General features: G+C 38.4%; 1 protein-coding gene across 3 annotated transcripts in view; it reads left to right on the top strand.

Annotated features, from left to right (window-relative positions):
* LRP6 (LDL receptor related protein 6) overlaps nt 1–22,037 on the top strand; it is a 129,810-nt gene that overhangs the window by 5,381 nt on the left and 102,392 nt on the right. For all 3 annotated transcript variants that reach the window (XR_010073666.1, XM_063355443.1, XM_063355434.1), the window contains exon 2: nt 10,028–10,421. Coding sequence is in view for 2 of the 3 variants with exons in the window: in XM_063355443.1 (XP_063211513.1) it covers nt 10,028–10,421 (394 nt within the window). In the remaining variant the exon portion in view is untranslated. The remainder of the gene's footprint in view (nt 1–10,027; nt 10,422–22,037) is intronic.

Below are 22,037 nucleotides of genomic sequence, written 5' to 3'. Positions count from 1 at the left end.
GCAGAGTTACAGAATACGCAGCGTTCTAAACAAAGAAGCTGTGTCATTCCTTTGTGGTAATTGTCCAAGGCTTGGAAGGGGAAAACATTGCATCTCTAATGGATTATACATAAATGCTGGGTATTGACACCCTAAATATTAAGTAACATTTATATATTTGGCAGGCAAGGTGACATAGAGAGTCTTCATTAAGCTCTCTAGATATTCTTGTAGTTCATAAATATTTATGGCAAGAGATTTGCAGCGTGATCAGGCTCGATATTTGCTCCTCATGGACAGAACTTAGTCCGAACACAGTGATGGTGTTTCCAAGTAGAACTGAGCTTGCTGTCGTTTCTCCTTTTCCTTATGTTCTCCTCTGAGACTGTTATAAAAATAGGGTGGGTTTTTTGTCTCCTGGTACAGGAGATTTTGCTATAAATCTTCCTATTTCAATATAATTGGCACAGTCCCCCACCAATTTTGAAATTGAGTCAAACCTAACAGTCCATAATAGAATAGGAATACTGTAATACCTTTTACAATTTGATTTATAATACAGTGTTAAGAATGTACTGTTCCAAGCGTAGGTTAAAATAAGCGATGGTTTAGCTAGTAATACTTTGTTTCCTTTGCAAAATGTTATAAACTATTTGGAGAAAGAAGCATGTCAGTTTAAAAGATGGAATGCTTTCTGAGCTTCATTATTTATACGGAGAGAACAATAAGAAAATGTTTTTAATATAAACAGACATGGAAAATGGCAACATTCATACAGATTTTTTTTTAGTATCTTGTTACAGGATCACATTACCTAAATAGAATTACTCCCTCGTGATATAATCAATGTGGCAGAAATGGGATTATAGTTTTAATTCTGTTTATGAGGGCCATGTGTGAGCTCTTGATGTCAGATTTGAAAAGTAATCATATTTGAGACAGAAAATCTTAGCCAACTAGCTATATAATTTTGCCTAATCAAAAATCATTTGTTTTCCTTCTCTTTAATACTGAAATGTCATTTTCTCCTTTATATTTTTCCTCTTACTTTTCCCCCCTCGATCTGTTCCCAGAGGAAAAATATAGTTTGTATGTTCTGGTGTTTTTTTTCATTTGTGTTTTTTTTTTTTTTTATTAAAAAACTGTTTATGCCTCCAGAACTCCTCAATAATAAGCATTCTCCTCTGTCCATTGCCAAATTGTTCAGGCTTCTATAAGGTGGCTGATGTGTTTGCTTGAATTCTGGAAGTTAGGGGTATGTGGAAGGCAACAGAAATGTAAGGTGTCATAGAATTTCAGACTCTCTTTCCTCTGTTGTTCTGTCAAAGCAATGACTAAAACTCTTGCTTGTACTCATAGTATTAGTGTTAATTACAATGTTAACACTTTGGAAATCCAAGAATCCTCTTTTCCACACATGGATTAATAGAGTAGGAATATTAAGAATAATAGAAGAGTAGGAATTTGTAAACCTTGTAGGGACTTACTATGTCAATTTGGAAAATGCACTGGTGTTCTAGTAACTCAGAAACTTAACTGAGGCTCAACAGTTAGCCTTTATGCTGTAGGTAATAGTAAAATGCATAAGTAAAATAATTGCAAGTTGGCTAAGTTTGGTTTTTTTCTTTTGGATTACCAGGAATGAGTCATATTCAATACGAAAAAGGACCAGATCATTCACCTTTTTCAAGGGAACCTGCATTTCTGTCTGTGTGTGGGTTTTTTTTTTTTATTACGTGTCACTACATCTAACGTAGGCTTGTTGAAGATTTGACATTAATAGTGCTGGGATGTGAGTGTTTTTGAGAGTTAAAAAAATAAAATAATTCACGTATGTCCAACTGTGTTTTCAAAAAAAATCAAATGTGCAATAATTTTCAAAATTATTGAAGATTGTGCACATCTTTCCTTATCCTTTAAAAACAGTCCCTAACTGTTCACTTGAACTGGAATTGTTAGTTAGATTAGATCATACTAATCCACAGTAAACTTAATAGTCCTAAGAATTTGACTGTTTAAAGTGTAATTTTGCTTGAGAACTTTTTTCTTTTGACTGATAGAAAGTTGTTTTAAACTTGCACTGTATTATCTTTAAATTTTCATATAAAACTATTTTCTAATTCAGTGTGAATCCTTCATATTTTTTCAAAATTGTTGATACTGTCTTGTCTAGTAGAAAGTATTTTACCTGCATGAGAAACAAAATCTGTGAAATTGTTTCCCTACTTGGAGCTATGGCTTATTTTATTCTCAAGATTAGTTATGATGGATGAACTGACAAAGATGTCATTCACCCAACTTGGTCCGGAAAAGTATGTCACGAAGAAATCTTTGGATAGCTGGTAAGTTCTCTGTTGAATTGGAGAGAAGTGGGGATGAACATCCAATAAACCTTCCAGGCAGTACTGCTGCTCCCTCCACTGCCTCTGTCCCAAATCAGTCCCAGCTGAGGGCTGTCACTTTTGTGCTGTACTCATCAGTGCTGGCAACTTTTTCTGTTTTATGGGTCTTTCTACCCTCTAGTTGGGGTCTTTTGTGCTAAATTCTGTGTTAATGCTTTACAGCAACTTCCTGATAGTGCTTCAAAAATCTAAACAAACAAAAAAACTTAACCACAAAACAGAATAAGTCAAAAAGTTGGTTTATTTTTCACCTGGTGGGACAAACTGACAGACTTAAGAAATAATTTTAAAGTACGAGGCATGCCAGCTCAGATAAATTGATGAAACTCGTCTAAGGGTAGCTCAGTGCCTATGAACTTCTTGTCAATGTGGAAAAAGGCTTTTTTAGTTTAAAGGTAAACCAGTATGCTGCTGCTCAGGATGTGGACTTTTTTGGTCCACATGGAACTACTGGCGATTTGGGTGAGACCTCACGGCTGGGGTTATTCCCACACAGCATCTGCCAGTATAACTAGGGTCCTCCAGCTTTGTAGGCAAGTGGTGATTGCAAGCAGAGGCGATTGAGGGCAAACGCTCCCAGGCCACTCTCAACTGGATGTGCACCCTCAAACACGCATGCTGTCCAGGCTGGAGCGGCTCGTAAACTGTGATCATTCCAGACTAGCAACAAACTTTGAAGCATTCCTGTCTCAGCTTGCCAGGATGTACAAGGTGTATCTTGCAGCCTTTAGCCATCCTAGGCTTTGGGGAAATGGTCTGCCTCTGTCACAGCATCACAACGTTGTGTCTCAGTGCTCTAATTCAGTGGAGGGACTTAAGCAATGCACGGTCTTTCAACAACTTCATGAGGGATGTGATAGAGACTTTGGGTTTGTTTTCTTACTGTTAGAAGCTCTGTGGAAAATGATGACGCCAGAAGGTGTGAAGGGTGGTATTTTGTTTCAGTGTGATCAGGTCATCTTATCTGCCATCTTATGGCTTCAAGTTTGGATTGCAAAATATCATCCCTATTCACATGTGGGACTCTAATTGGTGCAGTATAGCAAAACAAGATTTCTTTTTCTGCATGAGTGAAGGTGCATGCTTGGGAGAACTGTCAGAAACATACCTTGCAGACAGGAGATGCTTTGCGGCAGTCTACATGCATACTAACTTTTTCATTAAACAGATTGTGTCGATTTAAGCATGGGTGTTTCCGGTAGAACTAGGGAAGTATTGCCAATGTGTGTGGAACTGGTATGACTTCTTCTGCAGCACTGTGTGTTATTCTGACAACTGTTTGAGAAACTTGGAGAGTGTTGAAGGAAAGTTATGAGGACACCTGAGGAAATAGGAAGTGTAATGCTGAGGTTCTGTAGACATTAATACAGATCATGGTGCTACTTGGTCATGCATCCCTCTGAGCCTTTCTGCTTTCCAGACTCTGCTGCTGGCCCAGGAAAGCGTACTATGCTGCTGCCAGTTCACCTTTATTTTCTTGCCACTTTGTGGCTCCCTCTTGTCAGTAGCAGGATAATGGAAGAAGGTGGTAGCGTTATATGGCAATGCAGCTGCAAGCAGATGCCTGGCGCGGGAGCGTAGCTCTCTGTTCGTCCTAGACTGTTGTCAGCAAGATAGATTCAGCATATGAAGTTATAAAGATGTCAACTGCCAATCAAAGTGGTGTGTTTTATCCCCATGAGAGTGCAATGGAAAGAACTTCAGAGTAGAAGAGTCAATATTACAGAAAGATGAGCCGAGTCACCTTTCCCTTGCTGAGGCAGCGGATCGGTGTGAGTGTGCTACCTAGCACTGAGAAGAGGCATGCTGTGATAATTTGGAAATCATCAACTGCTGGCTGTATGGCTCTGTTGCCAACAGGATGATTTGATGGGCGATGCCTGCCCTTGAGAAAGTTATTTGCTTTTGATATGCTGGAGTATTTGGTGTTCTTCAGTCATGTGTGCTTTTGTTATATTCTGCCAAGTCTGTTGGCTTTTTATGCCTGGACCTGGTATTTCTATCCTTCCCTGTTCTCCGTTTTTTTTCTACCTGTCACTCTTTTGCCTCCATCAGTCTAGCTCTTCAGTAAGAGAAGTTTTTTTCCTGTTATTCATCAGGCTAAAGGATGACTTACCGTCTTTGTACCAGCTAGTCTTGCAGGATGTCTTGGTCTCCAAAGTCCCCATCTGGCCAAAGGCCTGCAAAGCTAACAGTAGAACCTTGGTGCAGCATCCAAGTGCCGTTGTTGCTGCTTGGTGTCTTTGCTTTTGACTGATGTTGTTACTCATCTCATTCACTGGCAAACCTGACTGTTCCTGTGACCTTTTGAGTTACCATCTGAACAGCCCTTGGATGGCTTTAACATGTGGAATACGCTTTAGGTTAGCTGAAAAGAGGAGAAAAGGTCCTTTCTGACAAACTTGGGCTGCCTCATGCTTGTATACTGAAGTCCTGGTTGCCTGCTGTGTCCTGCAAGTATGTTTGTGAGAAAAAGGAGGTTCAGAGAGGAGAGAGGTCTCTGTCCACAGCAAAGGTGGAATGGGGGCTACTGGTAAGTCAGTTCATTAGTTTTCTTAAAAAGAAAAAAAAAGTGTGGAATTGTGAATTGTGTGGAATAAATCAGGAAAGGTACTGTGATGGAGCACTTGATGTAAAATCCTGGCCTGCCGCTTGCTGTGCTGAAACTCTTATGTATTTCCTGGTCATTTTTTTTTGTTTGTTTGAAAATATGAACCATCTCTGTATAAGTTTCTTGAGGCCAGGTCCCTGCTTTTGGGGGAAGTTTATTTTCACTTGTAACTTGCCTCTCTGCTGGTTTGATACAAGTCTCACAGGCTTTTATTCCCAGTGCTACCTCAGCCTTTTCCTTCTTGCTCTTCCAAACTGAGCAGCAAAATTCAAAAACATTCACAGATAACAACTACACAGAATTCCTTATAAGCATAAGCAATGATGAAGAAATTTGAAACATGGGGAGTTCAGGGAGAGTCCTTAAAACTGACTGTGGCAGAACCTTTGTGTCCATCCAGAGTGTTTTTCATATGTTCTTGTGTTTGCTCTCTGTGGGACATCTTGGGAATGGTGACGATTGTCTTTCATACAAGGACTTTTGTGTATAGAATGGTTTTGAGGAGGTTGCAATTAACGCTCTTTGCTGGTTATCTATACCAATTTATCTGCTTTTCCTTCTCTTGTGGGCTGAATGTGGGTGCATGTCATTCCATCAAGGTGTCTGCCAAATCCTTCCTGCTTCCTGTGCCTCATCCAGGACAGTGTGTATTTGCTTGGCATATCTCATCACTGCATCTCCTCTTTTCCAGTCCTCACGTTTGCCATCCTTGTGGCAGTGTGCTTAACAGTATCAATTTACCTTTAGACGCTCAGAGCTTTTCAGCAAGACTTTTAAAAGACGGGCAGTTTTCTCTTCCCAGCTCGCGGACATCTTCCAATATCACAATCTGAGTTTCTTACCAGTGTACTCCTGCATGGATATTCCTTTCCACAATGTGAGTGACTTCCCAGTATTACTGTCTGGGCCACACTGGGATTCTGGAGCAGGTTGTCCCAACTTAGGGTTGCCACCTGTAGTCTGGCAGGTCCTGTTCCTAAATTGGAGGTTCACAAGCAACTGGTTCAACTAATGTGTCAAAACTGATGCAGTCCTCCCTTTCCCTGGTGTGCTAGTACTTATGTTTCTCTGATTTTGTTCTAAACTGGTTCTAGATGATGGCTGGCTAAAACCTACTTTTTGGCAGGTGGGGGGAGAGCACGGTAGCCTTCTGCTGGTTTAGCTCCCTGCATTGTCTCGCTGTGGTGTGGGGCAAGTGCTAGAGCCAACACAAAAGAGAGGTTGGGAACCCACAGCTGAAAGTGGAGTCCAGGAGAAAGGATATGGCTGCTGTTGCATCTTGAGCAGATCTAGCAGGCTGCCAGTGAAAGGAGGGAGAGCTGCTCCCCCTTCCAACTCCCTGCTGCTTGCCTTATGTTAGTTTTGGAGTTTGCTGGACCACTTCTTGAGTCAATTCAACTCGCTAACCTAGTCAAACTTTTTCACTGATGTAATGACTTGAATCAGCTTGGGGAGGGGCCCTTAACTAAGTGAGGGGGTAGAACAGCATTTCTGGGGGTTGGCAATGAGAAAAAAGGATTTGGGGAAAATGAGATGACGCTAATTGCTTTAACCAGGCTAAATTCCACGTTGGTGAAAGAGAATGAGCATGTTGAAGGTAATACTGACCTCGTGGCACCCAGAGGTGTCACGGATGATTAAAAGTGGAAAAGGAGCAAGTGGGAACTTGTGGAAAAGGCCTCTGGACTAGTTAAAGAAAAGCAGGACAAATTCTGACAGCTTAAAGTAGCCACTTAAACACAAAAAAAACTGAAAAACATTTTTAGCTGGAAAAGTGATCTTCTTATGTTCGTTCATCACTTTGCATCCCGTGGGCTGCAGCATTTTTAAGCCAGTACTGGACACTCAAAAATCAGATGTATAAAGCAAGACTCAAGTAAACAAGTGTTAGGAAAACCAGACTTAAGTATCTTGAGGATTAGCAACTTTCAGTATGCTAGAGAGAGAGACAAGAGCTGTAGCCAAGAGAAATATTTGCTACAAGAACTGAAGTGAGGAGAAGGATGCTGATGTAGAATTCTAGCTGTAAAGGCAGGGCAAAAAAGGCAGTGGCTGGATTTTAATATTGAATGTGGTAAGGTTAGGGAAGGTGTTATGTGAGGATCAGAGTTAAGAAGCAGTTAGGCTCAGTGACCTATTATTGCCAGGAGCTCCTTAAGATTTTTGTTGCAGTTCAAATCTGTTAAACTTCCGTTTTTTTAACTTTTGTGTTCTCTGAGCAAGTGTTTATTCCTGCCGGTGGATTAAAAAAAAAAGCTTATTTTTATAACTAAGCATAACTCTTACTCTGTGTTGAGTACTTTAATTGGAAGAATAAACTACATGTATACCTCTTAGGTGATGGAGGACATGGTAATAGTCACTACTGTTTCAATTGTTGATTTCCAAGATGGATATTTTTTCTTTTACTTTTAAAACTGTGTTCTTCAATATATTATAGATCATTGCAGTTAAAACGTATTTTTATGATGTCTATACAAAGGGAAATAGAAACATTTTATGTAAAGAGTTCAGCTTTGACTACTTAAAGTGAGTTATATGGGGCAGGATGGCATCTTTTGTCACAATTTTCCTTTTACCACTGGTGCTTGAGTCAAGTAAATGGTAAAGATGATACTAGGTACCAATGCTGCCAACTTTAGTAATCGGGTTTTATAGGATATTGAAGCCTTCGTGTTTTCTGGGAAGGGTTGGAGGGGGTGGGGGAACAAACCTGGTTTTTATTATTTTGGTGATGCATGCTTCATTCCTGAATGTCGCAACAAATTGGAAAGCTTAACATCCTCATCTGCTAGCCCTGCGGAATGTATTAAAAGTTGTGGCTTTGAATCAATCTGCATGAAACTACACGTCCTAAGTGTAGCTGTGTTTCTTCTGACCCGTCATTCAAATAACTTGTATCATTCATGAAAAGGAGGTTTTTCTCCTGTCCTTCCTCAGCCAGCTCTGAGCTCCAGCAAGGAGTGAATAACCTATGCAATGCGGTTGTATTAGGCTCGGCAGTGTCTTCAGGCTTCGGTGATTACACTTGACATGCCTGGTGTTCCAATTCAGTGCATGCTGTGTGCATGGGTAGTCTTGCTCCGTGTTGCACATAATAATGGAACCTGTACTCATTTGTGCATGGATTTACCTTTTTTCAAATGCTGGGCATGCTGTCTTATTAGAGAGCTCTGCCAGTTGGCTGCACGCTTTCCTATGGTGCACTAGATGACACTGAGCTGGCTATTAACTAGATTTTTCAGGTTACAATTGTATGCAGGCTTTAAAAAGTAGAGGGTTTTATTGCATGCCTATTTTTTACCGCTTTATGAGGATTCTGCTTTCTAATTTAAAGAAGTCTACTTCTTCTCCATGGAAATATAATCTCTAAACTAAATGTTTTGCTGCACAATTAAAAACTTGCTTTCTGGAGTGTGGAATTTAGCATTATTAAAAACAACAAAGCTTCCCCTTTCCCCCCATTTCAGTAACTTTCTATCTAAAGATTGTTATAAATCAATTTATATTCAGTGTTTCTAAAATTAGGATGATAGCCTAAACAATTTCGTTAGTTTATTTTGTTTTTTACAAAAAAAGAAAGTAAAAAACCATACATAGCAGAACTTGTTTATTTGGAGGTAGATTAAGGAACTCAGTTCCTTCAGCGTCTCCCAATACACATGTGGCAGTGTCTTTGATAAACAGTTTTGTGGTAATGAGGGGAGTGGTCTGATCTTGGCTTTTGAATGTTCTGAAGAGTGTGTTGGTATTTCTAATTTCAGTGTGAGTTTCTCATACAAGGAACTGTATCTCTTCTGCAGTGTAGCCCTTGACATTATTCAACCATGCACATTTTTGGTTCTATAAATGTAAGCCTTTCTGTTAGGACATATAGCCTGCTAAAAGTTTAATGTGCCACCTATACTGATGAATAAATCTGCAAGAATTTTGTTAAATTTGTGCGGTGACAGGTAGAGGAGCATTTAGTATGCCAATCATAGTATGTATCCAAGTGCTGCTGTACAGCTCTGTTGCTACAGTGCCTGAGTAAACACAGGGAAAGGTAGAAATGTTTTCTGATAGGGGGTTTAAAAGGATGTGATTGTCAGCTTTATACAATTGTAGTATTTTCCTTAACATTTTGTTGAAGTAGGAACAAGGCTGGAATTTTCATAATGTTCTATCTTGCTTGTGGTTAAGGACAATTAAATGGCCATATTACATTTGAGAAACTATCCATTTTCATGGTTACTACTCTTCATTAGTCATCTTGGGTGTAGTGTATGAAAAATATACAGCCCGCACAAACCAATAGATTAAGCAAATAAAGCATATAAAGTAAAGGCTTTGTGTTGGACAACTAAACAGGAGTGGTAGAGCAGAGTTTGAAAGAACTCAGTGTTGTCCATTCCTGTAGATTTATTTTTCTCCCTACCTCCTCAGACCAATGTCAACACGCTAAAACAACATTCCTCTCATGCTGTGCAATGAATTTTGTATTTGTGTGTATTATATGTAAAATGTCCAGCATATATAATTGTGGAGCGTATCAACATACAGGTGGTTTTGATAGCTTGACATCAGTTATGCTTTTATAGAAGTGGGGTGTATATTACTAAATACTAGCAAAAAAAAAATAAAATTCTTTGCTCAGGTGGGCCAGCACTGAGTACTTAGAAAACTGCTTTAGACTTGTCTTTCAGATTTTTATTTAAGCATCCTTCTCTGCAGAACAGTGTCATTTGGGCACTTCAGACCTCTTTTTTCTTTGTTCTCTCCCTTCTTCTTTAATATTGTTTTAATAATGCACAGCCCAGAATAATGAGCTGCCCATTATGAAGTTACCATCTTTAGTTGTAGCACTGTTGAAAGGCTTCGAGTCAGTGCTTTTTAGTCAAACTTCAAAATGTCCCCCTACCTTTTTCTTATTTTTTAAAAATTTCTTAAATTAGTAGTTATGGCCTGATGCACCATCATAGTGCAAGTTATACTTAATATGAGTGGTGTTAATGCATCTGTCTGTCCCCCCACCCCTTCTTTCTCCCATTCAAAGCTGCCCCACTGTTGCTGTATGCGAACCGACGTGATCTGCGACTGGTGGATGCTGCAAATGGGAAGGAGAACGCGACGGTGATTGTGGGTGGCTTAGAGGACGCAGCAGCAGTGGACTTCGTGTTTGTGAAGGGGTTGATATATTGGAGCGATGTAAGTGAAGAAGCCATTAAACGAACAGAATTCAATAAATCTGGGAGTGTACAAAATGTGGTCATTTCTGGACTTCTGTCACCTGATGGGCTGGCATGTGACTGGCTGGGAGAGAAATTATACTGGACAGATTCTGAAACAAACCGGATTGAAGTTTCTAATTTAGACGGATCACTGCGGAAAGTTTTGTTTTGGCAAGAATTGGATCAACCCAGAGCAATTGCCTTAGATCCTGCAAGAGGGTAAGTCTTTTTTAAAACAAAATAATTACAGATCTGCTACTTCTTGTTTGTTGAATGATTTTTAAATAAGCAATGGTACTGTTACTGAAGTTAGCCTAAGCATTTTGCATTATTTGCTTCTCTTTCTATTAGCGTGATTTGAAAACAATTTGGACTTCTGAAATTGCCTTCATATTGGTTTGTGAACAACCAATATGTGAACAACTATTTTTAAAAAAGTGCTAGAGAATTATTTTGGCAATAGTGTAGAAAATAAACAGAAATGGAGATGTTCTAATGTAAAATCCGATATAATCTATTTGAAGGGAAGGGCCGTCAGCTGCCTGTGCACAGGCTTGTGCCTCCCTGCAGTGTCAAGTAGCAGAATTTTTTTTGTTTGTTTATGCTTTATTGAAATGGCAAAAGAAATGAGAGAAATCAATACACTTTATTAATAACAATTTGAGACGTCTTTTAGCGCTTAACCAGAAAATTTACAGAAGGGGGGTTCTCTTCACCCTTCAGGGAACTTTTGTTTTGAAAAGTCCTGTGTTTTGGCTTAGCCCATTCTAGAACAGGTCTAATTCTTCTCAGCTCTCATTTCAGTCCCTGGATGTGACTTACAGTGTAATCTTACTGTTCTGTTCTTGGAACAAAGCTGTGGTTGCCAGAAATGCTAAATTCAGTGGTGGTTTTGGTGATGTTACGTAAATGGCTAGCTTGAGGCTACCCTGGAGGTAGTCAACTGTTGTGAAGTGACTGGTCTCCCGAAGTAAAATAATGGAATATCCTTGATGCTGTGTAATCTTTTGATACACTATCTTTTTTTCCTGAACAAGCAAGAAAATGAATCTACTGTATTGCCATTTCACATTTTTTTTCAGTCAAATTTTTGGGGGAGAAATCAAGACATTGTTTCTTTGCAAAGATGAGGGCTGTTTTAGCTGCTTCTAGCTTCTTTACATTATAATTTGTTGAACTTTTGTGTTTGGGTCTTGTCCTTGAAAAGGAGAAAGTCTTTGTAAAACATGGCTTCTTTCCTGAGCTTCATAGAAATACCACATCTTGAATATTTTCTTCCACAGTTTCAATAGGCCTTTGACAATATATAAATAGGGAAGATGTTTCTTTTGCATTACTTACATTTCCAGCTTTGGAAATAATAAAAGGATGGATTTATGCATTTCCTGTCTCTTTACAACTTACAAATTGGAGCCAACGATAGCATTAGTTTTATTTTATTAGATTCTAAAACCATTTAAGTACGCAAGAAAAGATGTAACACTCATGCCCCTTCCACCAATCATCCCAAAACTGAGAGAGAAAAGGGAGGAAAAACACAAAGTGGTTTTGATTTGGCTTGTAGCCAGAGATACACAGAGATTCTCATTAGTTAGGAATAATGCACTGTTGTCAAGCCAGTTGGTCTTTTTTAGAAGAGTATTTGTATTTTCCAAATATGTACAGTAATATGCTCAGTGATCAAAACTAGATGATTGCGTACTCTTGCACTCTTTCATAATACTTTACATGGAGAGGAAACTACAAGACGAAAAATGAAACAGATCAAACATAAAGTGAACTCATAACTTTTTCCATACTGATGATCTGTTAAAGCAGTAGAAGTAAACACTTAAATATGCCTAGATTTAAAACAAAAGAACTCAAACAAAAAACCCAAACATCAACCCCCCCCTTCATCAAAACAAACACAAAAACCCAACGAAAACAAAAAACCCCTCCAACAACTGTAATGGAAGGACAAAATATTTTTTTCTTCTAAATCTCTGAAGAGGTCACTTACTAAGTTGTTATCTGAAGGGTGTGTTTAGGAAGGTAATACAGTAATATATCAATTTTCTGTGTTACCATATTGCAGTCGCAAAAATTGCAGTTCTCTTATGCAGTTCTATGACAGAAAACCTCTCAGCTCTTAATAAACCTGTTTACATTTCAGAACTTCCTACAAAGATTGAGACAAGTGGAAGGGTGGAATCAGCACAGGGATATAAATAAATTAAGAAAATTTTAAAAAGTCCCCAAGCTGTTCTTGTATGCATGCTTCTTTCACTAATATTTACATTTTTTTAGCCCTGTAAATGTCTTTTGGTTTCACACTGTTGCCTGGCAGACAGTGGTAGGAATAAGCCATAAAAGGATCTAAGAACAGTTAATAAAATCTGAAACTTGGAAAAGCAAAACCCCTTTCATTTTCCTGCAGTCTAATCAGTCTCCTATTGTGCTCAGTTGATGGTTATTCCAGATACAGTTTCATAAACTTTTGCAATTCATTAAAAGAAATGATTTAGCAGGAAAACTTACACGAAGGTCACTGTTACCGCAAGTGCAATTTTTCATGAAAGCTTATTTGTCAAATGTAGTTGATATAAAGTAGGATACATCGCGTATTTCACGATTAAGTTGATTTAAGTACCAAACTACTCATCTGTGCTTGTGTGCACATGAATATTTCTTACATGTATCTATCTTACTGAAAACATGAGAATGCCTACATTGAAATTAAATCTAAAGAATAGCATAAGCTAGCACAGATATGTAGTTGTGAATAATGCATTTTCTTGGCAGTGTCCTATGTAGAAAAAATTAAATATTTCACCAACACTCTAGTCTTTTTAGCAACCTATCTGTTGCAGGATACTCAACAGTTGTTATCTGAAGGTCACTACTCACTGCTGTTGTGATAGTTCGGAGGGATGTGATTGGACTCTCTCAGAGCATGTTATAGCAACACTAGTGGTAATGAAAGAATAACTGGTTTGGGTAGCCTTTGCTACCACTGCCAAAACCACCTGTTAGCTGTGTGTGAGGTTATATGTATAACTGAAATACTGGAGTAGAAGTTAGACTTGGTTCCCATGGCTGCTATCAGTAATGAGAAATGCAATACATTGACTAATGGAAAATATTTCTCAGTTGGTAACAGAGACACAGCAGCCAAGTCTAATTTTTACTCTGGTATTTTTGTCTAGGAAGCCATCAGAATCCAAAATGTCTAGACTCCTCTTACTGGTTATCTCTTTTGTACGTTTTAGGTTTGAGTTTCTCATTTCTCGCATTCATGCACTACAACTTACTTTACTTTTTTCTATTTTAGTTGGCTCGATACTCAATAAAATATAGTGTGTCTATGAGGTGAGAGGACAAGGGACCTTAGATAAAGGGAATAGGGTGCTTCTTCAGCCTTCTTTTGAAGTGAGGCTGAGAGGTTTCAGAGCAGTTTCAGGAAGGCTTGCTTCTCAGTCCAAGCCATCGTTTCTGAAACTGTTTATTCCTGACTTGTGTTAACATGAGACCCTCTTAATAAGATCAGCATCTTGAAATATCACATACTCTGACACTTTAATGTTGACTTTTTGCCAGAGGAAGATCAGGTGTTAGACCACCAAGTGCAGGAGAGCACCAGATTTAGGAACTGGTCACATGAAAGTTGAGCAAGTGGAAAAGTAGTTTTTCTGCTTCAGCACTCAAGATGGGGGGAGCGGGGGGGGGAAGGCATATCTATTCAGATTCTTGAGCAAGTACTGCTTGAAAATGCAGTATTGTGTATTTGTACTGCTGTTTTCTTGTTATTTTTTTTTTTTTAATTTGTACAGCCCTTTTGTCCTTAGGGAAAAGACTTCATTATCATTATTACAGTTCCCCAAAAGTTACCCTTTAGACAACTTGATCAATCTTCGTAAGAAGCACTGTCAAAGTGAACTTGTTTCTCTCACTTCTAGATGTATTGTTCACCACAAAGAGAATTTTAAGTGCTGCCTAGAAATGCTGACTAATTGCTTACTTTTCAGGACATGTTTTAAATCAAGTGACTCTATAGAGTTACCTTAATTGTTAAACTCTTGTAAAGCTTTTGAGTTGTAAAGGTTTTTAGTTAATGAATAGAATTAGAGTACAAAGAGCTACAACACTTTTTATGACAGCTGAAGTTGATTTCTGGATGAAGTACTCTGCATGTTCTGGAAGATCTTCAGATTTAACGCATACCCCCTCCCCCAGCAGACTTTTCTCTTATTTTTTTCATGCAAAACCTTTGCAGGGAAGACATGTATTTTCGTTCTTTATGGACCTACTTCTTTTGTGTCTTTGAAAGTTGGAAAATTGCATCTAAGCATGTTAAGCACAAAAGTGATTGTAGTAACAGGCCTTATATCTGCACATTATAACACAAGATTCATGGGAACTGGTAGTATTTGTTGCTGACTGGTAGATTTTAAACAACAATATAAGGAAAGGAAAATGGACAGTTCTAATAACAGTTACGGTATTTTTGATTTGGGGAAAACATTTTAAAAATGAAAAAATTCAGAATTTCTTTGTAAATTCACCCATTCAGTGAAGGGGTTTTTGTTTGCATGCAAGTCAGTATTATATAAAATGGCACCTTGGATGTAAATTCCCAAAATAATGTAAATAACTGAAGGCTTTGCTTCATAGCTTCTCTTGCTTGATGCCACCTTTCCCTTGAGCAGATTGCTTCTGGCTGAAAATCTTTCTGCTGCTCCTCTGCTGATACAAACATATTTCACAGGCAGCAGATTAGTGCACTCAGCTTGTTGTTTGCTATGTACCCTGGCTTGTGCAGTAAGGAGTTAATTTTGAGATTTTATAGGCGACTTATACGCAAGTGTTAAACTGATAGGAAATCTGCAGACTGCTGTGGCGTTGGCACATAGATTTATAAGGTGTATTTAATCTTTCTTCACCTAAGAAGGTGAACAACATCAGAAGATGATGTTGGTTGCAAATACATCACTGAATTCTGGTAACAGCTAGTATATTAAACAAACTGAAAGGTATTTTTCAGTGACTTAATGAAGCTAACACGAAAGATTGCAGTAGTATTGCACAGGTTGTCCTGATGACATCAGGAGTGGCCTGCCTTGGCTCTTGAGCTGCATGTAACTCTTGGAAGATCTAAAATGCAGCAACAGTGTCGCTAGTAGCTGGATGATCCTTGCACAGGGACTGTTGGGTGACCTGAATCACTACGTATGGGACACTACAAATCCGACAAGATTGCCTAGGCCAGGATTATACTGCATGATTCAAAACCCAGCAGCATGCAAAACAGCGCTTCATTCTGCAAGAGATGGCTAGCGTGGCATTTGAAATGTACTTGCTGTCTTCTGCACCAGACCTACTATAACTTCCACTGCTTCTGAAGTATAAGGTGTTCAGGGTTTGGCTCTTGGTCCTCTGAAGATCTTCATGGATTCTGGGAACAAGATCAGACACTATTCACTTACTGTAATAGCGTTGAATATTAACTTTTGGTTAATATTCAAACCCAAAGGATTTGGGTTTGTTTTAATTTAATCTCATTGACCGTCTGTTCATTTTGAAAGGTTCTTTCAAAAAACTTTGCAAGGTTGTTTGAGATTTGTCATATATGGTTCATGTGATGCTGGTTTCCAGTCCACTGCTAGAATATTTCCGTCTAGATGCCAGAATTGTCAAGGTGTCATTTTATTGCACAGCTCAAAATGTTAATTTCTTTCTCCTCCTCTCTTTTTGCCTCATCTGAAGGAGGAGGTGAAGGAAGGTAACCAGAAACCCACATATTTAAAGCAGAGTGAAGGCTTGCAGAGGTGACCTCTCTTGTAAATCTTGCTGTGCTGGTTTTAGATGTTACTGCCAGTGACTGCCTGTCCTCACCCTACTGCCAGAGGTTGCCAGGAACTCAGAGGAATGTATTCACTAATATATTTTCTTTAATTTTCAGGCATTTTACATAGTTTTCTCTTTGTGGATGGAGATGTGAGAGATTTGGCTTGCTAGAAATCAAATTAGAGTGCACAGAATTGATATGTGCAGGACAAACATTTTTCTTATAGGCTCAGATGTGTTAAAGTTGTAGATACTTTTAGCTGTAGGCAAGTTTGAAAATAGCCTTTCATCCCTACCTCCTTCGTTCAGTGCTTGGGCTAGAAACCAAGACTGTGGACTGGATCAGTGGAGGGCTGTGCTTTCCCTTCTGCCTGCTTTCCTGTGAATAAGCTAGTAGCATCTTGAAACACCACAGAGTTTGTCAAAACACTAAATTCATTGGCTTTTTTTCACTTTGTGTCTTCAGTTTTGGACTTGTTCTGGTGAGGCGTGTGAATATGGTATGTTAAATGATAGTCTGATGACAACTTAAGGTAACATCTAAGAGGATGATCTGGCCTGTCCCCTAATACATACCTCAGTGCTGCAGTGATGAGGGTGATAAGAATTAATAAACTTTATGCCACTTGTTGTTAAGTATTAATGTATACTTCAGATATTTGCATGCAGTGTTTGTTTAATAAGTTAGACCTAAGTATTTAAACCGAGATAGTAATTTCTGGTCTGTGTGAATAACCTCTGGTGATGAGTCTTTGGGCATGCTTCTGTCTATCTGCATTTTCAGTCCCTGCAATTATAACTTAGCATCTAAGTCTAGACTATGAAAACCTGTTGTATTTAAAGAAATAAATTGTGAACAAACAAGTTTTCACTAACAACATTTTGAATGAGGCTTTAGGCTGAGTGAACAGAAGGAAAATGATTTTTAAAATCATGATTTTAGACTTCTGGTAAGCATTACTAGCTATATGTTAATTAAAAATGTTTGTTCACACACCTTTAAAAATTAAAATAATCCTAAGACAACTTTTAATAACTATTAACAGGAACACAAAGGAGTCATATTAATTCACAGCAGAGAGTTATAACCTGATATATTGTTAGTTCTGCATTCTTGCTTGAGAAGTTCAAAGTAGCATTGCTGTTAAGGAAGCAGAATGCCTTTAAAGGAACATCTGTGCTATTTCTGGGGAAGGGACCAAACAAATAATCCTCCTCTCCCCCCAAATACAATTTGCATAACTTGGCGGTGATTGTCAGGAAATCCTTGCTTCTGAGTCCATGACATCTAGTAAGACTTGTAGGAGAGAGCTTTCGATTGCTTACTAAAACTGAGTCAGCTTATTAATTGCAAATTGCCACAATAAATTATTTTTTTACTTCATCATAGGGAAAAGTTTTGTTTGTAATCTCTTTACTATTTCAAGGCAGGATATTTTAGTGGGGACTTTCTCAGAAATGACGATGAGCCTTACAGACAGTGTGTGTTAAAGCAGATCTGCACCAGAAGAAATTAGTTGGCAAAATCAGCCTTTAGCAAATACAGCTCACTGCAGCGTGGTTTAAAGTTTCTTCATTCATCCTGCGACCATCTTCTTCCCTTTCTAAATAAGCTCCACTGTCAAAAACACACTTTCTGCCATAAACTGAGATTATACTCTCGGTTCTTGCTGCGATGTATTGGCCAACCCATTGTACAGCCCACAAGTGCATTTGCAGCAGAAATGTATAATGTAGACTCAGCCCGAGTTGTAGTTGATAAGAGGATCATGGTAGTGTCTGGCCTTATCGTTAACGAGTCTCCTTGTTCATGGGCTTGTGGAGTGTGCAGATGGAAGGAGGAATGAACGGAGGGAAAAGTCTTATGGTTTTCTTCATTTAAAATCAAGACAGGGTTAGTTGGTTGTGGGTTGGGTTTCCACCCCAGTGTTTTGGGTAGTGGCTGAAATGTGTCCATTTTAGAGTTTAAAGTTTGGTCCGAACTCTAGACCAAAGTTTTTGATCTAGGCATTGTAGAAAATGGAGCAGAAAAGTGCCTCTGTTCCTGTGGAAGAAGTTGATTGTTGGATTTATGTTGACAAAAAAGATTGATTTATGTCTCACTTCTTGAAGAAAGCTGATAAATCCACTTGCTAGCATGATTTGAAACAGACCGATAATATTTTTTAAATAAACTATGGATTAAGTTTGTTTTAAAAATGAAAATCATGGCACTCAACTGGATGAAGGTTCAGCATGATTAACAAAGAAAAAAGTCTATAGAAGAACCATCTTTATTTGGCTGTGTTCCTGGAAAAAATAAGACTATCCCTGTGGAGAATGAGTGTATTTCAGTACTGTCTTCTCTGTAGAGTTGTCAGATAAAATGTCACGGGATAATACATTGTACAGAGGATGTCAAGCATATGCGGTTTTTACAGTGCAGCTAGTAAGAAAGGAGGACATACCAGGGACATAAATTGTGAGGCAGTCTAATAAAATACCTAAATAAGCATTTCTAGAATTTGTGCAGTGACCCCAGGACGGGAGGTGGTTCACATTACAGTCAGCATGCCAGGATTGTTAGTTGGGCCTGTATCTGAGGCGGTATAATTCTACTGTTTCAGGATCTGTGTATGAAGGACCTGAAAATGAGCTGAGCAAAGCAGAAGTTAATGCCTTGGATTTCTGCTCGATGCTTGGAGATTTATTCCTTTTAACTCTTCGTTGTATTACTGTAGCCTCTCTGTCAAGTTTCTGATCTGTCTTCCAGGCGGTTTTTAAAACATCAGGCCCAGTTGTGGGTGTTTCATAATAAAAGAAAGCAATAGAAAAACCTGAGCCTTGTCTGTGGGAGCAGAGTCACTTCAGATCGGCCAGTGATGCCGTTCCACAGTAATACTCTAGATTTTAAATTGTGTGCTTTAAATGCATATGTGTGGGTGAGGATGTATATGTAATATGTATTTGTGGTGTCTGTGTCTAGTTAGTTGTATCATATACTTGAAACATGCTAATTGCGTTGTACCGTAAAACCTAAAAAGACTAACCAACCAACGCCCAAACCATCCTCCCCACCTCATAAAAAAAACCCCAAAAACCCAAACCCCCATAAATGTGGAAACCGTTTTTTCCTTGGACTGATGAGTAGAAATATAAATAATAGTAACACATTTTCTGGACCTTAATGCTTTAATTAGAATCCTTCATAATATCACTTTTTTTTTTTTTGGAAAAAAAAAAAAAGGCAGCATCCGTTCTGGGTCTCTGTCTTCCCCCTGCCTCCTTTCTTTCCCCAGGGTTGTTTAACACATACTTTACATTTTCATTTCTCATGGGAACCTTGTCATTTCTCACTTTTACATCTTAATTCCATGTTTCAGCATAAAGTATTACTTGTATTAAGTTTTCTCTGTCACTTCAAGCTAGAAGTGGTAAAGATAGGAGATTATGCAACTAAGAGCACTGTTAAATTGGAGAGCTTTTTTTCTAAATAAATCTATGTAAGTGTGAAATTTATTTTTCTTATTTAAAGGATAAGTATTATCTCTGCTGTGGCAGGTTGTTTAAAATTATCCTAAAATTAAAGAAAGCTGTCTTGCAAATAAAGCTTGCATGATTCTTTTGCTGTGTATTGTAGTGATGCATAGAAATATCTTCAATTCTCAAGTAGAAGGTTCTTTTACTAAAAATGCATTTATTTGTTGTAGAATAAAAGTGTATCTTATATCATTGTCTAACTTTTAGGTTAAACTCTGGCAAACTTCTGAGTAAGCTGAAATAAAAGGTGATATTTTGATATTTCTGTTTTATTTTCAGCATGCATTTTTCTTGTGTACATTAAAAAAAAAATCTTTCTGTTAAGTACATGTTTAGATCTAGATATAAGCATGGTTAGTCTGAGGTAAAAATTAAGGGGGGGGATTGCTCAAGAGGTACACGCTGTTTATAAACTAGCGGGCTCCTGTAGGTCTGAAACTGCGTGAAGATCTTGGAAGAAAGCTTTCAGATGTGTAAAACAAAACTTGCCTGTTTCTTACAGTAAACACTTGAAATAAATATGATGGTGCTTGAGTAGTTGGTAACAATCCAGAGTTGTCCGGTTTTATTGTGCCTGTGTTATGTTGGTAAACTGTTGTTTCACCTGATCATGAGATCTCACACAAATGTTCTGTTAACTGTATTAAGTACAGGTTGTGTGTTGATTTTACTGTGCTTTCCTGATTAAATAATTTGTCGTTTTATTGCGATAGCCTGACATGCTATTTTAAACAGAGTTTAATGATGTGCTTATTGTGGCCAGAAGTAATGGCTGGAGGTTCTGACTGCAAATTTCTGTTGGCCCCCAGACATGCATAAAAGTAGTTGCTTGACTGAGGATAAGGATTGCTAGATGTGGTGTTCAAGCCAGCACTCAGCGTTGAGCTGGCAGGCGCAGAACGACTTGGCTAAGCAGTCAATAGTGAAACCAGAGATTTGTTTTAGTAAAGGTCTGATCGCTGCTCATAACCACTAAAAGCTTTAGCATTAAATAAATTATATAGTCCTAATCAACGTTTTATAGCTACAAACCAAATTTGGATTTAAAGAGATGGATACTACGAAAGCATGAAAGTACAATGTGTTCTTGAGGTTTGACAGAAATTTGTTACTTAACTAGAGAAGAATTGTCTCTTTGCATAAAAATGTTGTTCTATTTCAAAGCATAAATGAGACTCAGAAAACTGTGAGTTCCTAACCAGACTTCTTTATAGAATCATAGAATGGCTCAAGTTGGAAGGGACCTTAAAGAGTTCCAACCCCCTCATCTATATATTAATACAGAGTTCTAGTTCCAACCCTCTCATCTATATATTAATATATTTGTTTTGGCCTTGCTAAAACTGGTGAAATGTCATCGGTTTATGTAACCAGAGCACTTTGCCCACTGTTTAGTAAGTAGCTGAAGGGCAGTCTTGTTGATAACTGCGAGACATAGAGAGGGGCTCTTTGCTCCCAGTCCTAAGTTCCCCAGCCTGGAGCAGATTCCCTGTGAACTGCCCATGGCCCTGATGTTGCATGTTCAGTCTTCTCTGTATCCCCCTTCATATAAAATGGATGCTACGAGCTGATCTCACACAGCTAATTAGCTAATGAAGGTTAAAAAAGGAAAATCCATGTCAGAACATAGAGGATTTCTATGCATCAGCTTTTGAATGTCCAGCAGGATGTACCTGAAATGGAGCCAAGCAATGACTGTAAGAAAGGCTCAGTGATTTTTGAGTTTTGATAGGCTTTATGGTCATCTGGAGGCTGTACAGAGACAGAAGTCTTCCCATTTTCTTCAGTGAGAATAGGATTACAGATGCCAAAGGGCCACCCGTGCAACAGGGTGGGAAGATTAGGATTTTTGAGTTCTGGTTCCTATTTAAGTTCTTTGTCTCTGTCACTCTTCTCCTTTTGAAGCCTGGCCCTCTGCAAACAACTGCTAGTAATCTGAAGTTGAAATCTTAAGAGCTGAATTTCTCATGTGGCTGTGAAAGTATTAGTTGTCTTCTGTGATTCTCCAAAACACACAACATGAGACAGACTGTGGATTTGCATAGTTTGGGACTCTTCCCCCCACCCACCTGAATGGTTTGTAAAATCTCCCAAAGCATCTTGCCCGTTCCCTTCATCCTCTTTATAAATGACATATTAAAAGCTTCCTTAGAGAATTTGACATGTGGCACCCTAGAAATACATAACCTCAGCCAAAACTTTGAATAAAGAGATGTGACTTTGTAAAGATGGTAGACTACGTTATGTTCATCCACATGTGCATGCATGTGGTGTTGACATATATGTGTGCGTATGCATATTTTATCTGTAGAGTTCACCAGTGTAAATATTAACAGTATATACACCAAATGATCTACAAATAAGAAATGCCTGAAGTCTGTAACAGAAGTTGACTCATTAAAAACTGAATGGAGTTACAGAAAAACTCATTTTGGCTGTAGATCTTTCTGTGGCTAAAGCCTTCAGACTTTTATCTGGTGACCCTCATAA

This window comes from Chroicocephalus ridibundus, chromosome 1, assembly GCF_963924245.1.
Source record: "Chroicocephalus ridibundus chromosome 1, bChrRid1.1, whole genome shotgun sequence".
In the NCBI taxonomy this organism is placed as follows: Eukaryota; Metazoa; Chordata; class Aves; order Charadriiformes; family Laridae; genus Chroicocephalus; species Chroicocephalus ridibundus.
Note: the sequence above shows the minus strand (reverse complement) of the source record. Positions and strands in the feature narration are given on the sequence as shown.